The sequence below is a fragment of the Oncorhynchus mykiss genome, unplaced genomic scaffold, assembly GCF_013265735.2.
Source record: "Oncorhynchus mykiss isolate Arlee unplaced genomic scaffold, USDA_OmykA_1.1 un_scaffold_164, whole genome shotgun sequence".
In the NCBI taxonomy this organism is placed as follows: domain Eukaryota; kingdom Metazoa; phylum Chordata; class Actinopteri; order Salmoniformes; family Salmonidae; genus Oncorhynchus; species Oncorhynchus mykiss.
In genome coordinates, this window is record NW_023493668.1 from 877,351 (window position 1) to 905,144 (window position 27,794).

Here is a 27,794-nt window from a genome sequence, read left to right on the forward strand (position 1 = left end):
TTACACACAGCTCTAGGGTTACACACAGCTCTAGGGTTACACACAGCTCTAGGGTTACTCACAGCTCTAGGGTTACACACAGCTCTAGGGTTACACACAGCTCTAGGGTTACTCACAGCTCTAGGGTTGCACATTTTGGGGAATATTCAGAGGTGGAAATATTCCAAGGGAATTAACAGGAATAAATGGGAATTAACAGAAATATATGCACATTTATATTAATACTATTTAAATGTAGATGCTTTTTGCATTCGATATATTTACCATATCATATGGAGACAGACACATAGACCTTATCATTAGGTGACATAATTGCAAAATATGAAATCCTTCCAATAGAAATATTTAAAAAAAACATTTGTTATGAATTTAAATGTAATTAAATGAGTTGACTCTTCAGATGGGATGATTTCACTGAACAACAAAATAAAGGGAATATTGAATGATCCATCACATCTCCCAAAAACGTTTTCAACATCTGTAAAATGATAGTCTAGGAACTAAAGCTTTGGTTGTCTTCCTCTCAGGCTTCCATGTCTTCTCCCTGAACCTCCTCAATGTCCACCTCTTGAACATCAGACTCTGAGGCCTCATCTTCACTGTCACTTTCCAACCTTGTTGAGGATGGCTAGTTGTCAGGCTCTAAAAGCCTGAAATTTGCCCGGCTGGCCACCAATTTTTCAACACTTGTATTGGTCAGCCTGTTGAGTGCTTTGGTGTGTGTGTTCCCAAACAAGGACCAGTTGTGCTCTGAGGCAGCTGATGTTGGTGGGATTTGGAGGATGATGGAGGCAACAGGGGAAAGAGCCTCAGATCCACAAAGTCCCTTCCACCAGGTGGCTGATGAGATATGTTGGCGCGACTGCCATATTGCGTCTCCATCCCAAAGCCCTTGCTTGGTTGTGTACTTCTCCAGACTGCCAAGAACCTTGCCCTCATCCAGGCCAAGGTGGCGAGACACGGTAGTGATGACGCCATAGGCCTGGTTGATCTCTGCACCAGACAGGATGCTCTTGCCAGCATACTTGGGGTCCAACATGTACGCTGCGGCGTGTTTGGGCTTCAGGCAGAAGTCTTCACGCTTTTTGATGTATTTCAGAACTGCAGTTTCCTCTGCTTGGAGCAACAGTGAAGTGGGCAGGGCAGTACGGATTTCTTCTCTTACATCTGCAAGCAGGATGGCAATGCCTCCCTCAATCTGTGCAATGGCTACTGCTATAGGTTTCAGGAGTTTCAGGCTGCTTACCACTCTCTCCCAAAATACATCATCCAGGAGGATCCTCTTGATGGGGCTGTCCATATCGGCAGACTGGGATATGGCCATTTCTTGGAGAGACTACTTCCCCTCCAGGAGACTGTCAAACATGATGACAACACCATCCCAACGGGTGTTGCTGGGCAGCTTCAATGTGGTGCTCTTATTCTTCTCACTTTGCTTGGTGAGGTAGATTGCTGCTATAACTTGATGATCCTTCACATACCTAACCATTTCCTTGGCTCTCTTGCAGAGTGTTTCCATTGTTTTTAGTGTCATGATGTCTTGGGGAGCAGATTCAATGCATGAACAGTACAGCGAATGGGTGTGATGTGAGGGTAAGACTCCACTTTAGATCGAGCAGCCTTCATGTTCGCAGCATTGTCTGTCACCAGTGCAAATACCTTCTGTGGTCCAAGGTCATTGATGACTGCCTTCAGCTCATCTGCAATGTAGAGACCGGTGTGTCTGTTCTCCCTTGTGTCTGTGCTCTTGTAGAATACTGGTTGAGGGTGGAGATGATGTAGTTAAATTATTCCTTGTCCACAAACATTCGCCCACCAATCAGAGATGATTGTAATAGTCTGTTTTCCCTATGATTTGCTTGACCTTCACTTGAACTCTGTTGAACTCTGCATCCAGCAAATTAGTAGATAATGCATGTCTGGTTGGAGGGGTGTGTGCTGGGAGAAGAACACTCAAATGTCTTCCAATACACATTGCCTGTGAGCACCAGAGGTGAACCATACACAGCTCGAGCAAGACATTCATCAACATTTCTCTGACTACGTTCCTCCATTGAGTCAAAAACACTTCGGATTCCAGGAGGACCATGAGCTGTTTCTATCGATAAGGTGTCTGATTCATCCTTTACACCTCGAACAGAAGTAGAGGGACTTTTGTCAGAGGTTGCTTGTTGTGAGCGCTGAGGGAACTTTATGCACTTGGCCAGATGACTCTGCATCTTTGTTGCATTCTTCACATATGATTTGGCACATTATTTGCGAATGTACACAGCTTTTCCTTCTACATTAGCTGCAGGGAAATGTCTCCACTCATCAGATAGTGCCTGTGGCATTTTCCTGTAAAGATTAGAAAAAATAGTTTAAAAAAAACCAAATACAATTCCATGTGCAGATAAATAGTTAAGCAGTTAGATTAAACAACTCCTTTGTAAGATACAAACATGTATGGAAACAGGTGCATTAACACTCCTCAGTTAGCAGGCTCAAGCAAAAATCAGGTATGTCATATAAAATATATTCACCTCACCCAGTATTGTAATCAAAACTTACCAGAAAGCATGTAGTTCTTTGCTCAGACGGTGTAGTAGTGTGGGTTCATTAGCATCTCATTAGTGTGTAAGATCTTGAGGATCAGCTGTACATGTGATGGAAAAATGCACTTTGCATGCAGAGGGTTGCAATTCCATTGAATTGGGGATAGTTTAACCAAAATATGTTAGAAGGTTCACTGTTAACTAAGCTGTTACTTTTTTGATGAAGTTAAGCAAAATTCCCCAAATTCCGGGGATGAACTTCCCATGGAAAACTTCCATAAAAATTCAGGATATTTACCAGAACGTTCTGACCCTTTCCAACCCTAGCTCTGACATACACACTTACCCCACCAGACATACCACCAGGGGTCTTTTCACAGTCCCCAAATCCAGAACAATCTCTCCCCTATTTAACCTAGATATTTTATGTATGTAGGCTGTGTGTGCTGTTTATACATTTACAAAAAATATAAACACAACATGATTTTACTGAGGTACAGTCAATGTAAATAAATCCATTAGGCCCTAATCTATGGATTTCACATGACTGGGAATACAGACATGCATCTGTGGGTCACAGATGGGGTTTTTTAAAGTAGGGGTATGGATCAGAAAACCAGTCAGTATCTGGTGTGACTACCATTTGCCTCATGCAGCGCGACATCTCCTTCTCATAGAGTTGATCCGGCTGTTGATTCTGGCCTGTGGAATGTTGTCCCACTCCTCTTCAATGGCTGTGCGAAGTTGCTGGATATTGGCGGGAACTGTAACATTCTGTCGTTCACGTCTATCCAGAGCATCCCCAACATGCTCAATGGATGACATGTCTGGTGAGTTTGCAGGCCATGGAATAACTGGGACATTTTCAGCTTCCAGGAAGTGTACAGATCCTTGCTACATGGGGCCGTGTATTATCATGCTGAAACATGAGGTGATGGTGGCGGAGGAATGGCACGACAATGGGACTCAGGATCTTGTCACGGTATCTCTGTGCATTCAAATTGCCACTGATAAAATTCAATTGTGTTCATGTCCGTAGCTTATGCCGGCCAAAACCATAACCCCAAGTTCTCTGAAACAATGTTGAAAAACATTTATGGTAGAGAAATGAACATTCAATCAGTGGACATTCCTGCAGTCAGCATGCCAATTGCACACTCCCTAAAAAATGTTGACATCTGTGGCATTGTGTTGTGTGAAAAAAACACACATTTCAGAGTGGCCTTGTATGGTCCCCAGCACATGTAGCATCTGTGTAATGATCAGGCTTTTTAATCAGCTTCTTGATTGACAGCTTCTTGACAGCTTCTTGATCACCTCCTGTCAGGTGGATTATCTTGGCAAAGGAGAAATGTTCACAATCAGGGATGTCAACGAATTTGTGCATAAAATTGGACAGAACAAAGCTTTTTGTGCTTATGGAAAATTTGCGGGATCTTTTATTTCAGCTCATGAAACATGGGGCCAATTTATTTTTGTTCAGTATTTTTTTGTTCAGTGTAGTTCTGTCCTTGAGCTCTTCTTGTTTATTAATGTTCTTATGTCATGTTTTGTGTGGACCCCAGGAAGAGTAGCTGCTGCTTTCACAACAGCTAATGGGGATCCTAATAAAATAACCAAAATATCCTTTCTCTCCTCTCAGTCTGGTCTCTCTGGATGAAGAGAAGCCATCAGAATCAGCCTCTGGTACGTACTGACCCCAACTGACACCTACTGGGTTAGTTATGCCATAACATTACATTATATACTGACCCCTACTGGGTTAGTTATGCTATAACATTACATTATATACTGACCTCTACTGGGCTAGATATACTATAACATTACATTATATACTGACCCCTACTGACCCCTACTGGGTTATATATATACTATAACATTACATTATATACTGACCCCTACTGACCCCTACTGGGTTATCTATACTATAACATTACATTATATACTGACCCCTACTGGGCTAGATATACTATAACATTACATTATACACTGACCCCTACTCAAATCAAATCAAATTTATTTATATAGCCCTTCGTACATCAGCTGATATCTCAAAGTGCTGTACAGAAACCCAGCCTTAAAACCCCAAACAGCAAGCAATGCAGGTGTAGAAGCACGGTGGCTAGGAAAAACTCCCTAGAAAGGCCAAAACCTAGGAAGAAACTTAGAGAGGAACCAGGCTATGTGGGGTGGCCAGTCCTCTTCTGGCTGTGCCGGGTGGAGATTATAACAGAACATGGCCAAGATGTTCAAATGTTCATAAGTGACCAGCATGGTCCAATAATAATAAGGCAGAACAGTTGAAACTGGAGCAGCAGCACGGCCAGGTGGACTGGGGACAGCAAGGAGTCATCATGTCAGGTAGTCCTGAGGCATGGTCCTAGGGCTCAGGTCCTCCGAGAGAGAGAAAGAAAGAGAGAAAGAGAGAATTAGAGAGAGCACACTTAAATTCACACAGGACACCGGATAAGACAAGAGAAGTACTCCAGATATAACAAACTGACCCTAGCCCCCCGACACAAACTACTGCAGCATAAATACTGGAGGCTGAGACAGGTTAGATATACTATAACATTACATTATATACTGACCCCTACTGGGCTAGATATGCTATAACATTACATTGTATACTGACCCCTACTGGATTAGATATACTATAACATTACATTATATACTGACCCCTACTGGGCTAGATAGGCTATAACATGTTTAGTGGACTGGAATGACATGATGTACTTGATGTGGTTTCCTTTACAGGCCCCTTCCATGCTGCTGATGGACAGAGCCACATCAGTGAAAGCTCTCTGTGTGCTAGTCTGGACTCTGGTACGTGTGTGTATGTTTGTGTACATGCGTGTTGTGATTCTTTATGTAATTGTTCTGTGCAGAAGCTAGTCCTTATTCACTTTATATTTTGATAATTGCAATTGTAAAAGGTATCTAAGTGTTGAGGTTTTTCCATACACCAGGGGTCTCCAGCAGGTTAGGGTTAGGGGACAGGGTTAGGGGTTAGAGTTAGAGGTTAGGGGTTAAGGGTTAGTGTTTAGGGATAGGGGTTTAGGGTTAGGGGTTAGGGTTAAGGGTTAGGGGTTAAGGTTTAGGGTTAAGGGTTAGGGTTAAGGGTTAGTGTTAATTACCAGCCCACCTATGTGTAGCTAGCCAAACTACTGTATGGAGCGTGTCTGTCTGCCTGTTTATCTGTCTGCCTGTCTGTCTGTCTGCGTGGAGCGTGTCTGTCTGCCTGTCTGCCTGTCTGTCTGCCTGTCTGTCTGCCTGTCTGTGTGGAGCGTGTTTGTCTATCTGCCAGTCTGTCTGTGTGGAGCGTGTTTGTCTGTCTGCCTGTCTGTCAGTGTGGAGGGTGGTCTGTCTGTCTGCCTGTCTGTCTGTCTGTGTGGAGCGTGTCTGTCTGCCTGTCTGTCTGCCTGTCTGTCTGTCTGTCTGTCTGTGTGGAGCGTGTCTGTCTATCTGCCTGTCTGTCTATGTGGAGCGTGTTTGTCTGTCTGCCTGTCTGTCAGTGTGGAGGGTGGTCTGTCTGTCTGTCTGCCTGTCTGTCTGTCTGTGTGGAACGTGTCTGTCTGCCTGTCTGTCTGTCTGTGTGGAGCGTGTTTGTCTGTCTGCCTGTCTGTCTGTGTGGAGCGTGTCTGTCTGCCTGTCTGTCTATCTGTCTGTCTGTGTGGAGCGTGTTTGTCTGCCTGTCTCTGTGGAGCGTGTCTGTCTGCCTGTCTGTCTGTGTGGAGCGTGTCTGTCTGCCTGTATATCTGTCTGTCTGCCTGTCTGTGTGGAGCCTGTCTGTCTGCCTGCCTGTCTGTCTGTCTGTGTGGGGCGTGTCTGTCTGCCTGTCTGTGTGGAGCGTGTCTGTCTGCCTGTCTGTCTGTGTGAAGCGTGTCTGTCTGCCTGTATATCTGTCTGCCTGTCTGTCTGTGTGGGGCGTGTCTGTCTGCCTGTCTGTGCAGAGCGTGTTTGTCTATCTGTCTGTCTGTCTGTGTGGAGCGTGTCTGTCTGTCTGTCTGTCTGTCTGCCTGTCTGTCTGCGTGGAGCGTGTCTGTCTGTCTGCGTGGAGCGTGTTTGTCTGCCTGTCTGTGTGAAGCGTGTCTGTCTATCTCTCTGTCTGTCTGCCTGTGTGGAGCGTGTCTGTCTGTCTGTCTGCCTGTGTGGAGAGTGTCTGTCTGTCTGTCTGTCTGTGTGGAGCGTGTCTGTCTGTCTGCCTGTCTGTCTGCGTGGAGCGTGTCTGTCTGTCTGCGTGGAGCGTGTTTGTCTGCCTGTCTGTGTGAAGCGTGTCTGTCTATCTCTCTGTCTGTCTGCCTGTGTGGAGCGTGTCTGTCTGTCTGTCTGTCTGTCTGCCTGTGTGGAGCGTGTCTGTCTGTCTGTCTGCCTGTGTGGAGAGTGTCTGTCTGCCTGTCTGTCTGTGTGGAGCGTGTCTGTCTGTCTGCGTGGAGCGTGTCTGTCTGCCTGTCTGTCTGTCTGTCTGCGTGGAGCGTGTCTGTCTGCCTGTCTGTCTGCGTGGAGCGTGTCTGTCTGTCTGTGTGGAGAGTGTCTGTCTGCCTGTCTGTCTGTGCAGAGCGTGTTTGTCTATCTGTCTGTCTGTCTGTGTGGAGCTTGTCTGTCTGTCTGTCTGTCTGTCTGCCTGTCTGTCTGCGTGGAGCGTGTCTGTCTGTCTGCGTGGAGCGTGTTTGTCTGCCTGTCTGTGTGAAGCGTGTCTGTCTATCTCTCTGTCTGTCTGCCTGTGTGGAGCGTGTCTGTCTGTCTGTCTGCCTGTGTGGAGAGTGTCTGTCTGTCTGTCTGTCTGTGTGGAGCGTGTCTGTCTGTCTGCCTGTCTGTCTGCGTGGAGCGTGTCTGTCTGTCTGCGTGGAGCGTGTTTGTCTGCCTGTCTGTGTGAAGCGTGTCTGTCTATCTCTCTGTCTGTCTGCCTGTGTGGAGCGTGTCTGTCTGTCTGTCTGTCTGTCTGCCTGTGTGGAGCGTGTCTGTCTGTCTGTCTGCCTGTGTGGAGAGTGTCTGTCTGCCTGTCTGTCTGTGTGGAGCGTGTCTGTCTGTCTGCGTGGAGCGTGTCTGTCTGCCTGTCTGTCTGTCTGTCTGCGTGGAGCGTGTCTGTCTGCCTGTCTGTCTGCGTGGAGCGTGTCTGTCTGTCTGTGTGGAGAGTGTCTGTCTGCCTGTCTGTCTGCGTGGAGCGTGTCTGTCTGTCTGTGTGGAGCGTGTTTGTCTATCTGCCTGTCTGTCTGTGTGGAGCGTGTTTGTCTGTCTGCCTGTCTGTCAGTGTGGAGGGTGGTCTGTCTGTCTGTCTGTCTGTCTGTGTGGAGCGTGTCTGTCTGCCTGTCTGTCTGCCTGTCTGTCAGTGTGGAGGGTGGTCTGTCTGTCTGTCTGTCTGTCTGTGTGGAGCGTGTCTGTCTGCCTGTCTGTCTGTGTGGAGCCTGTCTGTCTGTCTGCCTGTCTGTCTGTCTGTGTGGGGCGTGTCTGTCTGTCTGTCTGTGTAGAGCGTGTCTGTCTGCCTGCCTGCCTGTCTGTCTGTCTGTCTGCCTGTCTGTCTGCGTGGAGCGTGTCTGTCTGTCTGCGTGGAGCGTGTTTGTCTGCCTGTCTGTGTGAAGCGTGTCTGTCTATCTCTCTGTCTGTCTGCCTGTGTGGAGCGTGTCTGTCTGTCTGTCTGTCTGTCTGCCTGTGTGGAGCGTGTCTTTCTGTCTGTCTGCCTGTGTGGAGAGTGTCTGTCTGCCTGTCTGTCTGCGTGGAGCGTGTCTGTCTGTCTGTGTGGAGCGTCTCTCTGCCTGTCTGTCTGCGTGGAGCGTGTCTGTCTGCCTGTCTGTCTGCGTGGAGCGTGTCTGTCTGTCTGTGTGGAGTGTGTCTGTCTGCCTGTCTGTCTGCGTGGAGCGTGTCTGTCTGTCTGTGTGGAGCGTGTTTGTCTATCTGCCTGTCTGTCTGTGTGGAGCGTGTTTGTCTGTCTGCCTGTCTGTCAGTGTGGAGGGTGGTCTGTCTGTCTGCCTGTCTGCCTGTCTGCCTGTCTGTCTGTCTGTCTGTCTGTCTGTCTGTCGCGTGTCTGTCTGCCTGTCTGTCTGCCTGTCTGTCTGTCTGTCTGTGTGGAGGGTGGTCTGTCTGTCTGTCTGCCTGTCTGTCTGTCTGTGTGGAACGTGTCTGTCTGCCTGTCTGTCTGTGTGGAGCGTGTTTGTCTGTCTGCCTGTCTGTCTGTGTGGAGCGTGTCTGTCTGCCTGTCTATCTGTCTGTCTGTGTGGAGCGTGTCTGTCTGCCTTTCTGTCTGCCTGTCTGCCTGTCTGCCTGTCTGTCTGTCTGTCTGTCTGTCTGTCTGTGTGGAGCGTGTCTGTCTGCCTGTCTGTCTGCCTGTCTGTCTGTCTGTCTGTGTGGAGGGTGGTCTGTCTGTCTGTCTGCCTGTCTGTCTGTCTGTGTGGAACGTGTCTGTCTGCCTGTCTGTCTGTGTGGAGCGTGTTTGTCTGTCTGCCTGTCTGTCTGTGTGGAGCGTGTCTGTCTGCCTGTCTATCTGTCTGTCTGTGTGGAGCGTGTCTGTCTGCCTTTCTGTCTGCCTGTCTGTCTGTCTGCCTGTCTGTCTATCTGTCTGTCTGTGTGGAGCGTGTTTGTCTGCCTGTCTCTGTGGAGCGTGTCTGTCTGCCTGTCTATCTGTCTGCCTGTCTGTCTGTGTGGAGCGTGTCTGTCTGCCTGTATATCTGTCTGTCTGCCTGTCTGTGTGGAGCCTGTCTGTCTGCCTGTCTGTCTGTCTGTGTGGGGCGTGTCTGTCTGCCTGTCTGTGTGGAGCGTGTCTGTCTGCCTGTCTGTCTGTGTGAAGCGTGTCTGTCTGCCTGTCTGTCTGTGTAGAGCGTGTTTGTCTATCTGCCTGTCTGTCTGTGTGGAGCCTGTCTGTCTGTCTGTGTGGAGCGTGTCTGTCTGCCTGTCTATCTGTCTGTCTGTCTGTCTGTCTGTGTGGAGCGTGTCTGTCTGCCTGCCTGCCTGTCTGTCTGTCTGCCTGTCTGTCTGCGTGGAGCGTGTCTGTCTGCCTGTCTGTGTGAAGCGTGTCTGTCTATCTCTCTGTCTGTCTGCCTGTGTGGAGCGTGTCTGTCTGTCTGTCTGTCTGCCTGTGTGGAGAGTGTCTGTCTGCCTGTCTGTCTGCGTGGAGCGTGTCTGTCTGTCTGTGTGGAGCGTGTCTGTCTGCCTGTATGTCTGCGTGGAGCGTGTCTGTCTGCCTGTCTGTCTGCGTGGAGCGTGTCTGTCTGTCTGTGTGGAGCGTGTCTGTCTGCCTGTCTGTCTGCGTGGAGCGTGTCTGTCTGTCTGTGTGGAGCATGTTTGTCCTTCTGTCTGCCTGTCTGTCTGTGTGGAGCGTGTCTGTCTGCCTGTGTGGAGCGTGTCTGTCTGTCTGTCTGTCTGTCTGTCTGTGTGGAGCATGTTTGTCTGCCTGTCTGCCTGTGTGGAGCGTGTCTGTGTCTGCATGGAGCGTGTCTGTCTGTCTGTCTGTGTGGAGCGTGTTTGTCTGTCTGTCTGTCTGTCTGTCTGCATGGAGCGTGTTTGTCTGTCTGTCTGTCTGTGTGGAGCGTGTCTGTCTGTCTGTGTGGAGCGTGTTTTTCTGTCTGTCTGTCTGTCTGTCTGTCTGTCTGTCTGTCTCTGTCTGTCTGCGTGGAGCGTGTTTGTCTGTCTGTCTGCCTGTGTGGAGCGTGTCTGTCTATCTGTCTGCCTGTGTGGAGCGTGTCTGTCTGTCTGCGTGGAGCCTGTCTGTCTGTCTGTGTGGAGCGTGTTTGTTTGTCCTGTCTGTCTGTCTGTCTGTCTGTCTGCATGGAGCGTGTCTGTCTGTCTGTCTGTCTGTCTGTCTGTATGGAGCGTGTCTGTCTGTCTGTCTGTCTGTCTGTCTGTCTGTCTGTCTGTCTGTCTGCATGGAGCGTGTTTGTCTATCACTCCATGTGTAGTCAGTTGATGTCATAACCGTCTTGTGGGTTGACAGAAATATTTCCCCAAAACCTTCTCAGTTAAATGTTAACTATAAAGTAGTTTTACCTGGCAGAAGTATATCATGAGGACGTATATCATGAGGACGTATATCACGAGGACGTATATCACGAGGACGTATATCACAAGGACGTAGATCACAAGGAAGTAGATCACGAGGACGTAGATCACGAGGACGTAGATCACGAGGACGTAGATCACGAGGAAGTAGATCACGAGGACGTAGATCACGAGGAAGTAGATCACGAGGACGTAGATCACGAGGAAGTAGATCATTTGTATCTATTATTTGTTATTTCCAAACTTTTCCATGAAATGAGCAGCAGCAGTACAGAACCATCACCAGACCGGCACATTAGATGGAACATCCCTCACTGACCAGATGCGCAATTAAAGGGCCAGTTGCGCAATTAAAGGGCCAGATGCGCAATTAAAGGGCCAGATGCGCAATTAAAGGACCAGATGCGCAATTAAAGGGCCAGATGCACAATTAAAGGGCCAGATGCGCAATTAAAGGGGAATTACACAAAAGGTCTTCCAGACCTAAAGTAATTGTGTTCTGTGATTTCAGCATGGACTCAGAACATCCCATTTTGTTGAACAACTGTAATTTTGAGAGTGAAAATCTAAAACATCTAAAACCAGGAAAAATAAAACTGAAAAAAATGAATTTGGGAAAATATATATGACATATTTTATAGGGCCCTAACTCCTAACCCTACCTCTAACCCCTTAACCTCTAACCCCTAATCCTACCCCTAACCCTACCTCTAACCCCTGACCTCTAACCCCTAACCTCTAACCCCTAACCCTAATATACATTATTTTACCAGAAAACATAGTGTACTACTTCCTCTAGTACACTAATGACCAGGGAAGCGTTGACAACATAGTGTCCTACTTCCTCTAGTACACTAAGGACCAGGGAAGAGTTGACAACACAGTGCACTACTTCCTCTAGTACACTAAGGACCAGGGAATAGTTGACAACATAGTGCCCTACTTCCTCTCTAAGGACCAGGGAAGAGTTGACAACATAGTGTACTACTTCCTCTAGTACACTAATGACCAGGGAAGCGTTGACAACATAGTGTCCTACTTCCTCTAGTACACTAAGGACCAGGGAATAGTTGACAACATAGTGCCCTACTTCCTCTAGTACACTAAGGACCAGGGAAAGAGTTGACAACATAGTAAAATACTTCCTCTAGTACACTAAGGACCAGGGAATAGTTGACAACATAGTGCACTACTTCCTCTAGTACACTAAGGACCAGGAGAAGAGTTGACAACACAGTGCACTACTTCCTCTAGTACACTAAGGACCAGGGAATAGTTGACAACATAGTGCCCTACTTCCTCTAGTACACTAAGGACCAGGGAAAGAGTTGACAACATAGTAAAATACTTCCTCTAGTACACTAAGGACCAGGGAATAGTTGACAACATAGTGCACTACTTCCTCTAGTACACTAAGGACCAGGGAAAGAGTTGACAACATAGTAAAATACTTCCTCTAGTACACTAAGGACCAGGGAATAGTTGACAACATAGTGCACTACTTCCTCTAGTACACTAAGGACCAGGAGAAGAGTTGACAACATAGTGCCCTACTTCCTCTCTAAGGACCAGGGAAGAGTTGACAACATAGTGTCCTACTTCCTCTAGTACACTAAGGACCAGGAGAAGAGTTGACAACATAGTGCCCTACTTCCTCTAGTACACTAAGGACCAGGGAAGAGTTGACAACATAGTGTCCTACTTCCTCTAGTATACTAAGGACCAGGGAAGACTTGACAACATAGTGTCCTACTTCCTCTAGTATACTAAGGACCAGGGAAGAGTTGACAACATAGTGCCCTACTTCCTCTCTAAGGACCAGGGAGGAGTTGACAACATAGTGCCCTACTTCCTCTCTAAGGACCAGGGAAGAGTTGACAACATAGTGTCCTACTTCCTCTAGTACACTAAGGACCAGGGGAAGAGTTGACAACATAGTGTCCTACTTCCTCTAGTATACTAAGGACCAGGGGAAGAGTTGACAACATAGTGTCCTACTTCCTCTAGTACACTAAGGACCAGGGAAAAGTTGACAACATAGTGCACTACTTCCTCTCTAATGACCAGGGAAGAGTTGACAACATAGTGCACTACTTCCTCTCTAAGGACCAGGGAAGAGTTGACAACATAGTGTCCTACTTCCTCTCTAAGGACCAGGGAAGAGTTGACAACATAGTGTCCTACTTCCTCTCTAAGGACCAGGGAAGAGTTGACAACATAGTGTCCTACTTCCTCTCTAAGGACCAGGGAAGAGTTGACAACATAGTGCCCTACTTCCTCTCTAAGGACCAGGGGAAGAGTTGACAACATAGTGTCCTACTTCCTCTCTAAGTACCAGGGAAGAGTTGACAACATAGTGTCCTACTTCCTCTCTAAGGACCAGGGAAGAGTTGACAACATAGTGCCCTACTTCCTCTCTAAGGACCAGGGAAGAGTTGACAACATAGTGTCCTACTTCCTCACTAAGGACCAGGGGAAGAGTTGACAACATAGTGTCCTACTTCCTCTAGTACACTAAGTACCAGGGAAGAGTTGACAACATAGTGTCCTACTTCCTCTAGTACACTAAGGACCAGGGAAGAGTTGACAACATAGTACACTACTTCCTCTCTAAGGACCAGGGAAGAGTTGACAACATAGTGTCCTACTTCCTCTAGTACACTAAGGACCAGGGAAGAGTTGACAACATAGTGTCCTACTTCCTCTAGTATATCCTCCTGTACACCCTGTCCTCTCTAACCATCCTCCTGTACCCCAACCCTGTCCTCTCTAACCATCCTCCTGTACCCCAACCCTGTCCTCTCTAACCATCCCCCTGTACCCCAACCCTGTCCTCTCTAACCATCCCCCTGTACCCCAACCCTGTCCTCTCTAACCATCCTCCTGTACCCCAACCCTGTCCTCTCTAACCATCCCCCTGTACCCCAACCCTGTCCTCTCTAACCATCCCCCTGTACCCCAACCCTGTCCTCTCTAACCATCCCCATGTACCCCAACCCTGTCCTCTCTAACCATCCTCCTGTACCCCAACCCTGTCCTCTCTAACCATCCTCCTGTACCCCAACCCTGTCCTCTCTAACCATCCCCCTGTACCCCAACCCTGTCCTCTCTAACCATCCTCCTGTACCCCAACCCTGTCCTCTCTAACCATCCTCCTGTACCCCAACCCTGTCCTCTCTAATCATCCTCCTGTTCCCCAGCCCTGTGTGACCTCAGTGGGCATCTCAGTACAGCCAGCACCGATGATGACCTCTTACTCCTGGCCTGTGACCAGCCCCAGCCTGGCCTCTCCTCCTCCATGCAGCCTCTGGCCCCTCTACATACCACAGCAGCCTCTGGTGGTCCCTGGGGGTTTGGAGGTGTGCAGCCCAGCAGCCTCTCACATCTCTCTCTCCCTGGGAGCCTCACACATCTCTCTCTTTCCCTGGGAGCCTCACACATCTCTCTCTCTCCCTGGGAGCCTCACACATCTCTCTCTTTCCCTGGGAGCCTCACACATCTCTCTCTCCCTGGGAGCCTCACACATCTCTCTCTCCCTGGGAGCCTCACACATCTCTCTCTCCCTGGGAGCCTCACACATCTCTCTCTCCCTGGGAGCCTCACACATCTCTCTCTCCCTGGGAGCCTCACACATCTCTCTCTTTCCCTGGGAGCCTCACACATCTCTCTCTTTCCCTGGGAGCCTCACACGTCTCTCTCTTTCCCTGGGAGCCTCACACATCTCTCTCTCCCTGGGAGCCTCACACATCTCTCTCTCTCCCTGGGAGCCTCACACATCTCTCTCTCTCCCTGGGAGCCTCACACATCTTTCTCTCTCCCTGGGAGCCTCACACATCTCTCTCTCTCCCTGGGAGCCTCACACATCTCTCTCTCTCCCTGGGAGCCTCACACATCTCTCTCTCTCCCTGGGAGCCTCACACATCTCTCTCTCTCCCTGGGAGCCTCACGGGGAGAGAGAGATGTTTTCTACTAGTTACATACCAGACCCTGATGTATATTATTCAGAGGTGTTTTCTACTAGTTACATACCAGACCCTGATGTATATTATTCAGAGGTGTTTTCTACTAGCTACATACCAGACCCTGATGTATATTATTCAGAGGTGTTTTCTACTGGGATCATACCAGACCCTGATGTATATTATTCAGAGGTGTTTTCTACTGGGATCATACCAGACCCTGATGTATATTATTCAGAGGTGTTTTCTACTAGTTACATACCAGACCCTGATGTATATTATTCAGAGGTGTTTTCTACTAGTTACATACCAGACCCTGATGTATATTATTCAGAGGTGTTTTCTACTAGTTACATACCAGACCCTGATGTATATTATTCAGAGGTGTTTTCTACTAGTTACATACCAGACCCTGATGTATATTATTCAGAGGTGTTTTCTACTAGCTACATACCAGACCCTGATGTATATTATTCAGAGGTGTTTTCTACTGGGATCATACCAGACCCTGATGTATATTATTCAGAGGTGTTTTCTACTGGGATCATACCAGACCCTGATGTATATTATTCAGAGGTGTTTTCTACTAGCTACATACCAGACCCTGATGTATATTATTCAGAGGTGTTTTCTACTAGCTACATACCAGACCCTGATGTATATTATTCAGAGGTGTTTTCTACTAGCTACATACCAGACCCTGATGTATATTATTCAGAGGTGTTTTCTACTAGCTACATACCAGACCCTGATGTATATTATTCAGAGGTGTTTTCTACTAGCTACATACCAGACCCTGATGTATATTATTCAGAGGTGTTTTCTACTGGGATCATACCAGACCCTGATGTATATTATTCAGAGGTGTTTTCTACTAGTTACATACCAGACCCTGATGTATATTATTCAGAGGTGTTTTCTACTAGTTACATACCAGACCCTGATGTATATTATTCAGAGGTGTTTTCTACTAGTTACATACCAGACCCTGATGTATATTATTCAGAGGTGTTTTCTACTAGTTACATACCAGACCCTGATGTATATTATTCAGAGGTGTTTTCTACTGGGATCATACCAGACCCTGATGTATATTATTCAGAGGTGTTTTCTACTAGTTACATACCAGACCCTGATGTATATTATTCAGAGGTGTTTTCTACTAGTTACATACCAGACCCTGATGTATATTATTCAGAGGTGTTTTCTACTAGCTACATACCAGACCCTGATGTATATTATTCAGAGGTGTTTTCTACTAGTTACATACCAGACCCTGATGTATATTATTCAGAGGTGTTTTCTACTAGCTACATACCAGACCCTGATGTATATTATTCAGAGGTGTTTTCTACTAGTTACATACCAGACCCTGATGTATATTATTCAGAGGTGTTTTCTACTAGTTACATACCAGACCCTGATGTATATTATTCAGAGGTGTTTTCTACTGGGATCATACCAGACCCTGATGTATATTATTCAGAGGTGTTTTCTACTAGTTACATACCAGACCCTGATGTATATTATTCAGAGGTGTTTTCTACTAGTTACATACCAGACCCTGATGTATATTATTCAGAGGTGTTTTCTACTGGGATCATACCAGACCCTGATGTATATTATTCAGAGGTGTTTTCTACTAGTTACATACCAGACCCTGATGTATATTATTCAGAGGTGTTTTCTACTGGGATCATACCAGACCCTGATGTATATTATTCAGAGGTGTTTTCTACTAGTTACATACCAGACCCTGATGTATATTATTCAGAGGTGTTTTCTACTAGTTACATACCAGACCCTGATGTATATTATTCAGAGGTGTTTTCTACTAGTTACATACCAGACCCTGATGTATATTATTCAGAGGTGTTTTCTACTGGGATCATACCAGACCCTGATGTATATTATTCAGAGGTGTTTTCTACTAGTTACATACCAGACCCTGATGTATATTATTCAGAGGTGTTTTCTACTAGTTACATACCAGACCCTGATGTATATTATTCAGAGGTGTTTTCTACTAGCTACATACCAGACCCTGATGTATATTATTCAGAGGTGTTTTCTACTAGCTACATACCAGACCCTGATGTATATTATTCAGAGGTGTTTTCTACTAGCTACATACCAGACCCTGATGTATATTATACTAGTTACATACCAGACCCTGATGTATATTATTCAGAGGTGTTTTCTACTAGTTACATACCAGACCCTGATGTATATTATTCAGAGGTGTTTTCTACTAGTTACATACCAGACCCTGATGTATATTATTCAGAGGTGTTTTCTACTGGGATCATACCAGACCCTGATGTATATTATTCAGAGGTGTTTTCTACTAGTTACATACCAGACCCTGATGTATATTATTCAGAGGTGTTTTCTACTAGTTACATACCAGACCCTGATGTATATTATTCAGAGGTGTTTTCTACTAGTTACATTCCAGACCCTGATGTATATTATTCAGAGGTGTTTTCTACTAGTTACATACCAGACCCTGATGTATATTATTCAGAGGTGTTTTCTACTAGTTACATTCCAGACCCTGATGTATATTATTCAGAGGTGTTTTCTACTAGTTACATACCAGACCCTGATGTATATTATTCAGAGGTGTTTTCTACTAGTTACATACCAGACCCTGATGTATATTATTCAGAGGTGTTTTCTACTAGTTACATACCAGACCCTGATGTATATTATTCAGAGGTGTTTTCTACTGGGATCATACCAGACCCTGATGTATATTATTCAGAGGTGTTTTCTACTAGTTACATACCAGACCCTGATGTATATTATTCAGAGGTGTTTTCTACTAGTTACATACCAGACCCTGATGTATATTATTCAGAGGTGTTTTCTACTAGTTACATACCAGACCCTGATGTATATTATTCAGAGGTGTTTTCTACTGGGATCATACCAGACCCTGATGTATATTATTCAGAGGTGTTTTCTACTAGTTACATACCAGACCCTGATGTATATTATTCAGAGGTGTTTTCTACTGGGATCATACCAGACCCTGATGTATATTATTCAGAGGTGTTTTCTACTAGTTACATACCAGACCCTGATGTATATTATTCAGAGGTGTTTTCTACTGGGATCATACCAGACCCTGATGTATATTATTCAGAGGTGTTTTCTACTGGGATCATACCAGACCCTGATGTATATTATTCAGAGGTGTTTTCTACTAGTTACATACCAGACCCTGATGTATATTATTCAGAGGTGTTTTCTACTGGGATCATTCCAGACCCTGATGTATATTATTCAGAGGTGTTTTCTACTAGCTACATACCAGACCCTGATGTATATTATTCAGAGGTGTTTTCTACTAGTTACATACCAGACCCTGATGTATATTATTCAGAGGTGTTTTCTACTAGTTACATACCAGACCCTGATGTATATTATTCAGAGGTGTTTTCTACTAGCTACATACCAGACCCTGATGTATATAATTCAGAGGTGTTTTCTACTAGCTACATACCAGACCCTGATGTATATTATTCAGAGGTGTTTTCTACTAGCTACATACCAGACCCTGATGTATATTATACTAGTTACATACCAGACCCTGATGTATATTATTCAGAGGTGTTTTCTACTAGTTACATACCAGACCCTGATGTATATTATTCAGAGGTGTTTTCTACTGGGATCATACCAGACCCTGATGTATATTATTCAGAGGTGTTTTCTACTAGTTACATACCAGACCCTGATGTATATTATTCAGAGGTGTTTTCTACTGGGATCATACCAGACCCTGATGTATATTATTCAGAGGTGTTTTCTACTAGTTACATACCAGACCCTGATGTATATTATTCAGAGGTGTTTTCTACTAGTTACATACCAGACCCTGATGTATATTATTCAGAGGTGTTTTCTACTAGTTACATACCAGACCCTGATGTATATTATTCAGAGGTGTTTTCTACTAGTTACATACCAGACCCTGATGTATATTATTCAGAGGTGTTTTCTACTAGCTACATACCAGACCCTGATGTATATTATTCAGAGGTGTTTTCTACTAGTTACATACCAGACCCTGATGTATTTTATTCAGAGGTGTTTTCTACTAGTTACATACCAGACCCTGATGTATATTATTCAGAGGTGTTTTCTACTAGTTACATACCAGACCCTGATGTATATTATTCAGAGGTGTTTTCTACTAGTTACATACCAGACCCTGATGTATATTATTCAGAGGTGTTTTCTACTAGTTACATACCAGACCCTGATGTATATTATTCAGAGGTGTTTTCTACTAGCTACATACCAGACCCTGATGTATATTATTCAGAGGTGTTTTCTACTAGCTACATACCAGACCCTGATGTATATTATACTAGTTACATACCAGACCCTGATGTATATTATTCAGAGGTGTTTTCTACTAGCTACATACCAGACCCTGATGTATATTATTCAGAGGTGTTTTCTACTAGTTACATACCAGACCCTGATGTATATTATTCAGAGGTGTTTTCTACTAGCTACATACCAGACCCTGATGTATATTATTCAGAGGTGTTTTCTACTAGTTACATACCAGACCCTGATGTATATTATTCAGAGGTGTTTTCTACTAGTTACATCCCAGACCCTGATGTATATTATTCAGAGGTGTTTTCTACTAGTTACATACCAGACCCTGATGTATATTATTCAGAGGTGTTTTCTACTAGTTACATTCCAGACCCTGATGTATATTATTCAGAGGTGTTTTCTACTAGCTACATACCAGACCCTGATGTATATTATTCAGAGGTGTTTTCTACTAGTTACATACCAGACCCTGATGTATATTATTCAGAGGTGTTTTCTACTAGCTACATACCAGACCCTGATGTATATTATTCAGAGGTGTTTTCTACTAGTTACATTCCAGACCCTGATGTATATTATTCAGAGGTGTTTTCTACTAGTTACATACCAGACCCTGATGTATATTATTCAGAGGTGTTTTCTACTAGCTACATACCAGACCCTGATGTATATTATTCAGAGGTGTTTTCTACTGGGATCATACCAGACCCTGATGTATATTATTCAGAGGTGTTTTCTACTAGTTACATACCAGACCCTGATGTATATTATTCAGAGGTGTTTTCTACTAGTTACATACCAGACCCTGATGTATATTATTCAGAGGTGTTTTCTACTGGGATCATACCAGACCCTGATGTATATTATTCAGAGGTGTTTTCTACTAGTTACATACCAGACCCTGATGTATATTATTCAGAGGTGTTTTCTACTGGGATCATACCAGACCCTGATGTATATTATTCAGAGGTGTTTTCTACTGGGATCATACCAGACCCTGATGTATATTATTCAGAGGTGTTTTCTACTAGTTACATTCCAGACCCTGATGTATATTATTCAGAGGTGTTTTCTACTAGTTACATACCAGACCCTGATGTATATTATTCAGAGGTGTTTTCTACTAGCTACATACCAGACCCTGATGTATATTATTCAGAGGTGTTTTCTACTGGGATCATACCAGACCCTGATGTATATTATTCAGAGGTGTTTTCTACTAGTTACATACCAGACCCTGATGTATATTATTCAGAGGTGTTTTCTACTAGTTACATACCAGACCCTGATGTATATTATTCAGAGGTGTTTTCTACTAGTTACATACCAGACCCTGATGTATATTATTCAGAGGTGTTTTCTACTAGTTACATTCCAGACCCTGATGTATATTATTCAGAGGTGTTTTCTACTGGGATCATACCAGACCCTGATGTATATTATTCAGAGGTGTTTTCTACTAGTTACATACCAGACCCTGATGTATATTATTCAGAGGTGTTTTCTACTAGCTACATACCAGACCCTGATGTATATTATACTAGTTACATACCAGACCCTGATGTATATTATTCAGAGGTGTTTTCTACTAGTTACATTCCAGACCCTGATGTATATTATTCAGAGGTGTTTTCTACTAGCTACATACCAGACCCTGATGTATATTATTCAGAGGTGTTTTCTACTAGTTACATACCAGACCCTGATGTATATTATTCAGAGGTGTTTTCTACTAGTTACATACCAGACCCTGATGTATATTATTCAGAGGTGTTTTCTACTAGTTACATACCAGACCCTGATGTATATTATTCAGAGGTGTTTTCTACTAGTTACATACCAGACCCTGATGTATATTATTCAGAGGTGTTTTCTACTAGTTACATACCAGACCCTGATGTATATTATTCAGAGGTGTTTTCTACTGGGATCATACCAGACCCTGATGTATATTATTCAGAGGTGTTTTCTACTAGTTACATACCAGACCCTGATGTATATTATTCAGAGGTGTTTTCTACTAGTTACATACCAGACCCTGATGTATATTATTCAGAGGTGTTTTCTACTAGTTACATACCAGACCCTGATGTATATTATTCAGAGGTGTTTTCTACTAGTTACATACCAGACCCTGATGTATATTATTCAGAGGTGTTTTCTACTAGTTACATACCAGACCCTGATGTATATTATTCAGAGGTGTTTTCTACTAGCTACATACCAGACCCTGATGTATATTATTCAGAGGTGTTTTCTACTAGCTACATACCAGACCCTGATGTATATTATTCAGAGGTGTTTTCTACTAGCTACATACCAGACCCTGATGTATATTATTCAGAGGTGTTTTCTACTGGGATCATACCAGACCCTGATGTATATTATTCAGAGGTGTTTTCTACTGGGATCATACCAGACCCTGATGTATATTATTCAGAGGTGTTTTCTACTGGGATCATACCAGACCCTGATGTATATTATTCAGAGGTGTTTTCTACTAGTTACATACCAGACCCTGATGTATATTATTCAGAGGTGTTTTCTACTAGTTACATACCAGACCCTGATGTATATTATTCAGAGGTGTTTTCTACTAGTTACATACCAGACCCTGATGTATATTATTCAGAGGTGTTTTCTACTGGGATCATACCAGACCCTGATGTATATTATTCAGAGGTGTTTTCTACTAGTTACATACCAGACCCTGATGTATATTATTCAGAGGTGTTTTCTACTAGCTACATACCAGACCCTGATGTATATTATACTAGTTACATACCAGACCCTGATGTATATTATTCAGAGGTGTTTTCTACTAGCTACATACCAGACCCTGATGTATATTATTCAGAGGTGTTTTCTACTAGTTACATACCAGACCCTGATGTATATTATTCAGAGGTGTTTTCTACTAGCTACATACCAGACCCTGATGTATATTATTCAGAGGTGTTTTCTACTAGTTACATACCAGACCCTGATGTATATTATTCAGAGGTGTTTTCTACTGGGATCATACCAGACCCTGATGTATATTATTCAGAGGTGTTTTCTACTAGCTACATACCAGACCCTGATGTATATTATTCAGAGGTGTTTTCTACTAGCTACATACCAGACCCTGATGTATATTATTCAGAGGTGTTTTCTACTAGTTACATACCAGACCCTGATGTATATTATTCAGAGGTGTTTTCTACTAGCTACATACCAGACCCTGATGTATATTATTCAGAGGTGTTTTCTACTGGGATCATACCAGACCCTGATGTATATTATTCAGAGGTGTTTTCTACTAGCTACATACCAGACCCTGATGTATATTATTCAGAGGTGTTTTCTACTAGTTACATACCAGACCCTGATGTATATTATTCAGAGGTGTTTTCTACTAGTTACATACCAGACCCTGATGTATATTATTCAGAGGTGTTTTCTACTAGCTACATACCAGACCCTGATGTATATTATTCAGAGGTGTTTTCTACTAGTTACATACCAGACCCTGATGTATATTATTCAGAGGTGTTTTCTACTAGCTACATACCAGACCCTGATGTATATTATTCAGAGGTGTTTTCTACTGGGATCATACCAGACCCTGATGTATATTATTCAGAGGTGTTTTCTACTGGGATCATACCAGACCCTGATGTATATTATTCAGAGGTGTTTTCTACTGGGATCATACCAGACCCTGATGTATATTATTCAGAGGTGTTTTCTACTAGTTACATACCAGACCCTGATGTATATTATTCAGAGGTGTTTTCTACTAGTTACATACCAGACCCTGATGTATATTATTCAGAGGTGTTTTCTACTGGGATCATACCAGACCCTGATGTATATTATTCAGAGGTGTTTTCTACTAGTTACATACCAGACCCTGATGTATATTATTCAGAGGTGTTTTCTACTAGCTACATACCAGACCCTGATGTATATTATACTAGTTACATACCAGACCCTGATGTATATTATTCAGAGGTGTTTTCTACTAGTTACATACCAGACCCTGATGTATATTATTCAGAGGTGTTTTCTACTAGTTACATTCCAGACCCTGATGTATATTATTCAGAGGTGTTTTCTACTAGCTACATACCAGACCCTGATGTATATTATTCAGAGGTGTTTTCTACTGGGATCATACCAGACCCTGATGTATATTATTCAGAGGTGTTTTCTACTAGTTACATACCAGACCCTGATGTATATTATTCAGAGGTGTTTTCTACTAGCTACATACCAGACCCTGATGTATATTATTCAGAGGTGTTTTCTACTAGTTACATACCAGACCCTGATGTATATTATTCAGAGGTGTTTTCTACTAGTTACATACCAGACCCTGATGTATATTATTCAGAGGTGTTTTCTACTAGTTACATACCAGACCCTGATGTATATTATTCAGAGGTGTTTTCTACTAGTTACATACCAGACCCTGATGTATATTATTCAGAGGTGTTTTCTACTAGCTACATACCAGACCCTGATGTATATTATTCAGAGGTGTTTTCTACTAGTTACATACCAGACCCTGATGTATATTATTCAGAGGTGTTTTCTACTGGGATCATACCAGACCCTGATGTATATTATTCAGAGGTGTTTTCTACTGGGATCATACCAGACCCTGATGTATATTATACTAGTTACATACCAGACCCTGATGTATATTATACTAGTTACATACCAGACCCTGATGTATATTATTCAGAGGTGTTTTCTACTAGTTACATACCAGACCCTGATGTATATTATTCAGAGGTGTTTTCTACTAGCTACATACCAGACCCTGATGTATATTATTCAGAGGTGTTTTCTACTGGGATCATACCAGACCCTGATGTATATTATTCAGAGGTGTTTTCTACTAGTTACATACCAGACCCTGATGTATATTATTCAGAGGTGTTTTCTACTAGTTACATACCAGACCCTGATGTATATTATTCAGAGGTGTTTTCTACTAGCTACATACCAGACCCTGATGTATATTATTCAGAGGTGTTTTCTACTAGTTACATACCAGACCCTGATGTATATTATTCAGAGGTGTTTTCTACTAGCTACATACCAGACCCTGATGTATATTATTCAGAGGTGTTTTCTACTAGTTACATACCAGACCCTGATGTATATTATTCAGAGGTGTTTTCTACTAGTTACATACCAGACCCTGATGTATATTATTCAGAGGTGTTTTCTACTAGTTACATACCAGACCCTGATGTATATTATTCAGAGGTGTTTTCTACTAGTTACATACCAGACCCTGATGTATATTATTCAGAGGTGTTTTCTACTAGTTACATACCAGACCCTGATGTATATTATTCAGAGGTGTTTTCTACTAGCTACATACCAGACCCTGATGTATATTATTCAAGATTTCTGGCTCTCACAGACCTGTAACTTCTTCTTTAAGAGGCTCCTCTGTCCTCCACTCATTACCTGTATTAATGGCACCTGTTTGAACTTGTTATCAGTATAAAAGACACGTGTCCACAACCTCAAACAGTCACACTCCAAACTCCACTATGGCCAAGACCAAAGAGCTGTCAAAGGTTTCCTGAAGTCCACAGTCATCTCCTTTGTTTTGTTTACGTTGAGTGAGAGGTTGTTTTCCTGACACCACACACCGAGTGCCCTCACATCGTCCCTGAAGGCTGTCTCGTCGTTATTGGTAATCAAGCCCACTAATGTTGTGTCATCTGCAAACTTGATGATTGAGTTGGAGGCGTGCTTGGCCACGCAGTCGTGGGTGAACAGGGAGTACAGGAGGGGGCTGAGCACGCACCCTTGTGGGGCCCCAGTGTTGAGGGTCAGCAAAGTGGAGATGTTGTTTCCTACCTTCACCATCTGGGGGCGGCCCGTCAGAAAGTCCAGGACCCAGTTGCACAGGGCGGGGTTGAGGCCAGGGCCTCCAGCTTGAAGATGAGCTTGGAGGGTACTATGGTGTTGAATGCTGAGCTGTAATCAATGAACAGCATTCTGACATACAGTTGAAGTCGGAAGTTTACATCCATTTAGGTTGGAGTCATTAAAACATTCAAATCACTACACAAATTTCTTAACAAACAATAGTTTTGGCTAGTCGGTTAGGACATCTAATTTGTGCATGACACAAGTAATTTTTCCAGCAATATTTATAGACAGATTATTTCACTTATAATTCACTGTATCACAATCCCAGTGGGTCAGAAATTGACATGCACTAAGTTGACTGTGCCTTTAAACAGCTTGGAAAATTCCAGAAAATGATGTCATGGATTTAGAAGCTTCTGATAAGCTAATTGACATCATTTGAGTCAATTGTAGGTGTACCTGTGGATGTACAGTGCCTTGCGAAAGTATTCGGCCCCCTTGAACTTTGCGACCGTTTGCCACATTTCAGGCTTCAAACATAAAGATATAAAACTGTATTTTCTTGTGAAGAATCAACAACAAGTGGGACACAATCATGAAGTGGAACGACATTTATTGGATATTTCAAACTTTTTTAAACAAATCAAAAACTGAAAAATTGGGCGTGCAAAATTATTCAGCCCCCTTAAGTTAATATTTTGTAGCGCCACCTTTTGCTGCGATTACAGCTGTAAGTCGCTTGGGGTATGTCTCTATCAGTTTTGCACATCGAGAGATTGAATTTTTTTCCCATTCCTCCTTGCAAAACAGCTCGAGCTCAGTGAGGTTGGATGGAGAGCATTTGTGAACAGCAGTTTTCAGTTCTTTCCACAGATTCTCGATTGGATTCAGGTCTGGACTTTGACTTGGCCATTCTAACACCTGGATATGTTTATTTTTGAACCATTCCATTGTAGATTTTGCTTTATGTTTTGGATCATTGTCTTGTTGGAAGACAAATCTCCGTCCCAGTCTCAGGTCTTTTGCAGACTCCATCAGGTTTTCTTCCAGAATGGTCCTGTATTTGGCTCCATCCATCTTCCCATCAATTTTAACCATCTTCCCTGTCCCTGCTGAAGAAAAGCAGGCCTAAACCATGATGCTGCCACCTCCATGTTTGACAGTGGGGATGGTGTGTTCAGCTGTGTTGCTTTTACGCCAAACATAACGTTTTGCATTGTTGCCAAAAAGTTCAATTTTGGTTTCATCTGACCAGAGCACCTCCTTCCACATGTTTGGTGTGTCTCCCAGGTGGCTTGTGGCAAACTTTAAACGACACTTTTTATGGATATCTTTAAGAAATGGCTTTCTTCTTGCCACTCTTCCATAAAGGCCAGATTTGTGCAATATACGACTGATTGTTGTCCTATGGACAGAGTCTCCCACCTCAGCTGTAGATCTCTGCAGTTCATCCAGAGTGATCATGGGCCTCTTGGCTGCATCTCTGATCAGTCTTCTCCTTGTATGAGCTGAAAGTTTAGAGGGACGGCCAGGTCTTGGTAGATTTGCAGTGGTCTGATACTCCTTCCATTTCAATATTATCGCTTGCACAGTGCTCCTTGGGATGTTTAAAGCTTGGAAAATATTTTTGTATCCAAATCCGGCTTTAAACTTCTTCACAACAGTATCTCGGACCAGCCTGGTGTGTTCCTTGTTCTTCATGATGCTCTCTGCGCTTTTAACAGACCTCTGAGACTATCACAGTGCAGGTGCATTTATACGGAGACTTGATTACACACAGGTGGATTGTATTTATCATCATTAGTCATTTAGGTCAACATTGGATCATTCAGAGATCCTCACTGAACTTATGGAGAGAGTTTGCTGCACTGAAAGTAAAGGGGCTGAATAATTTTGCACGCCCAATTTTTCAGTTTTTGATTTGTTAAAAAAGTTTGAAATATCCAATAAATGTCGTTCCACTTCATGATTGTGTCCCACTTTTTGTTGATTCTTCACAAAAAAATACAGTTTTATATCTTTATGTTTGAAGCCTGAAATGTGGCAAAAGGTCGCAAAGTTCAAGGGGGCCGAATACTTTTGCAAGGTACTGTATATCCACAGTAAAACAAGTCCTATATCGACATAACCTGAAAGGCCGCTCAGCAAAACCACCACAAAAAATCCCGACTACAGTTTGCAACTGCACATGGGGACAAAGATTGTACTTTTTGGAGAAATGTCCTCTGGTCTGATGAAACAAAAATAGAGCTTGCAAGCCGAAGAACACCATCCCAATCGTGAAGCATGGGGGTGGCAGCATCATGTTGTGGGAGTGCTTTGCTGCAGCAGGGACTGGTGCAATTCACAAAATAGATGGCATAATGAGGAATGAAAAGTCTGTGGAAATATTGAAGCAACATCTCAAAACATCAGTCAGGAAGTTAAAGCTTGGTTGCAAATGGGTCTTCCAAATGGACAATGACCTCAAGCATACTTCCAAAGTTGTGGCAAAATGGCTTAAGGACAACAAAGTCAAGGTATTGGAGTGGCCATCACACAGCCCTGACTTCAATCCTATAGAAACTTTGTGGGCAGAACTGAAAAAGTGTGTGCGAGCAAGGAGGCCTACCAACCTGACTCAGTTACACCAGCTCTGTCAGGAGGAATGAGCCAAAATTCACCCAACTTATTGTGGGAAGCATGTGGAAGGCTACCCAAAATGTTTGACCCAAGTTAAACAATTGAAAGGCAATGCTACCAAATACTAATTGAGTGTATGTAAACTTCTGACCCACTGGGAATGTGATGAAAGAAATAAAAGCAGAAATAAATCACTCTCTCTACTCTCTCTACTTATTCTGACATTTCACATTATTAAAATAAAGTGGTGATCCTAACTGACATAAGACAGGGAATTTATGTCTCGGATTAAATGTCAGGAATTGTGTATTTGGCTAAAGTGTATGTAAACTTCCGACTTCAACTGTAGGTATTCCTCTTGTCCAGATGGGACAGAGCAGTGCGATGGTGATTACATCGTCTGTGGACCTGTTGGGGCGTTATTCAAACTGAAGTGGGTCTAGGG

The 27,794-nt window shown here is 43.6% G+C and overlaps 1 protein-coding gene across 8 annotated transcripts in view; it reads left to right on the forward strand.

Moving 5' to 3' along the window:
• Positions 1–27,794, forward strand: part of LOC110514570 (islet cell autoantigen 1-like protein) — a 64,252-nt gene that overhangs the window by 30,941 nt on the left and 5,517 nt on the right. For 6 of the 8 annotated variants that reach the window (XM_036972462.1, XM_036972461.1, XM_036972464.1 and 3 more), the window contains 3 exons: positions 4,177–4,220; positions 5,292–5,360; positions 13,724–13,882. In XM_036972462.1, coding sequence (XP_036828357.1) covers positions 4,177–4,220; positions 5,292–5,360; positions 13,724–13,882 — 272 coding nt within the window. The remainder of the gene's footprint in view (positions 1–4,176; positions 4,221–5,291; positions 5,361–13,723; positions 13,883–27,794) is intronic. The other 2 variants (XM_036972467.1, XM_036972468.1) reach the window with 2 other exon arrangements.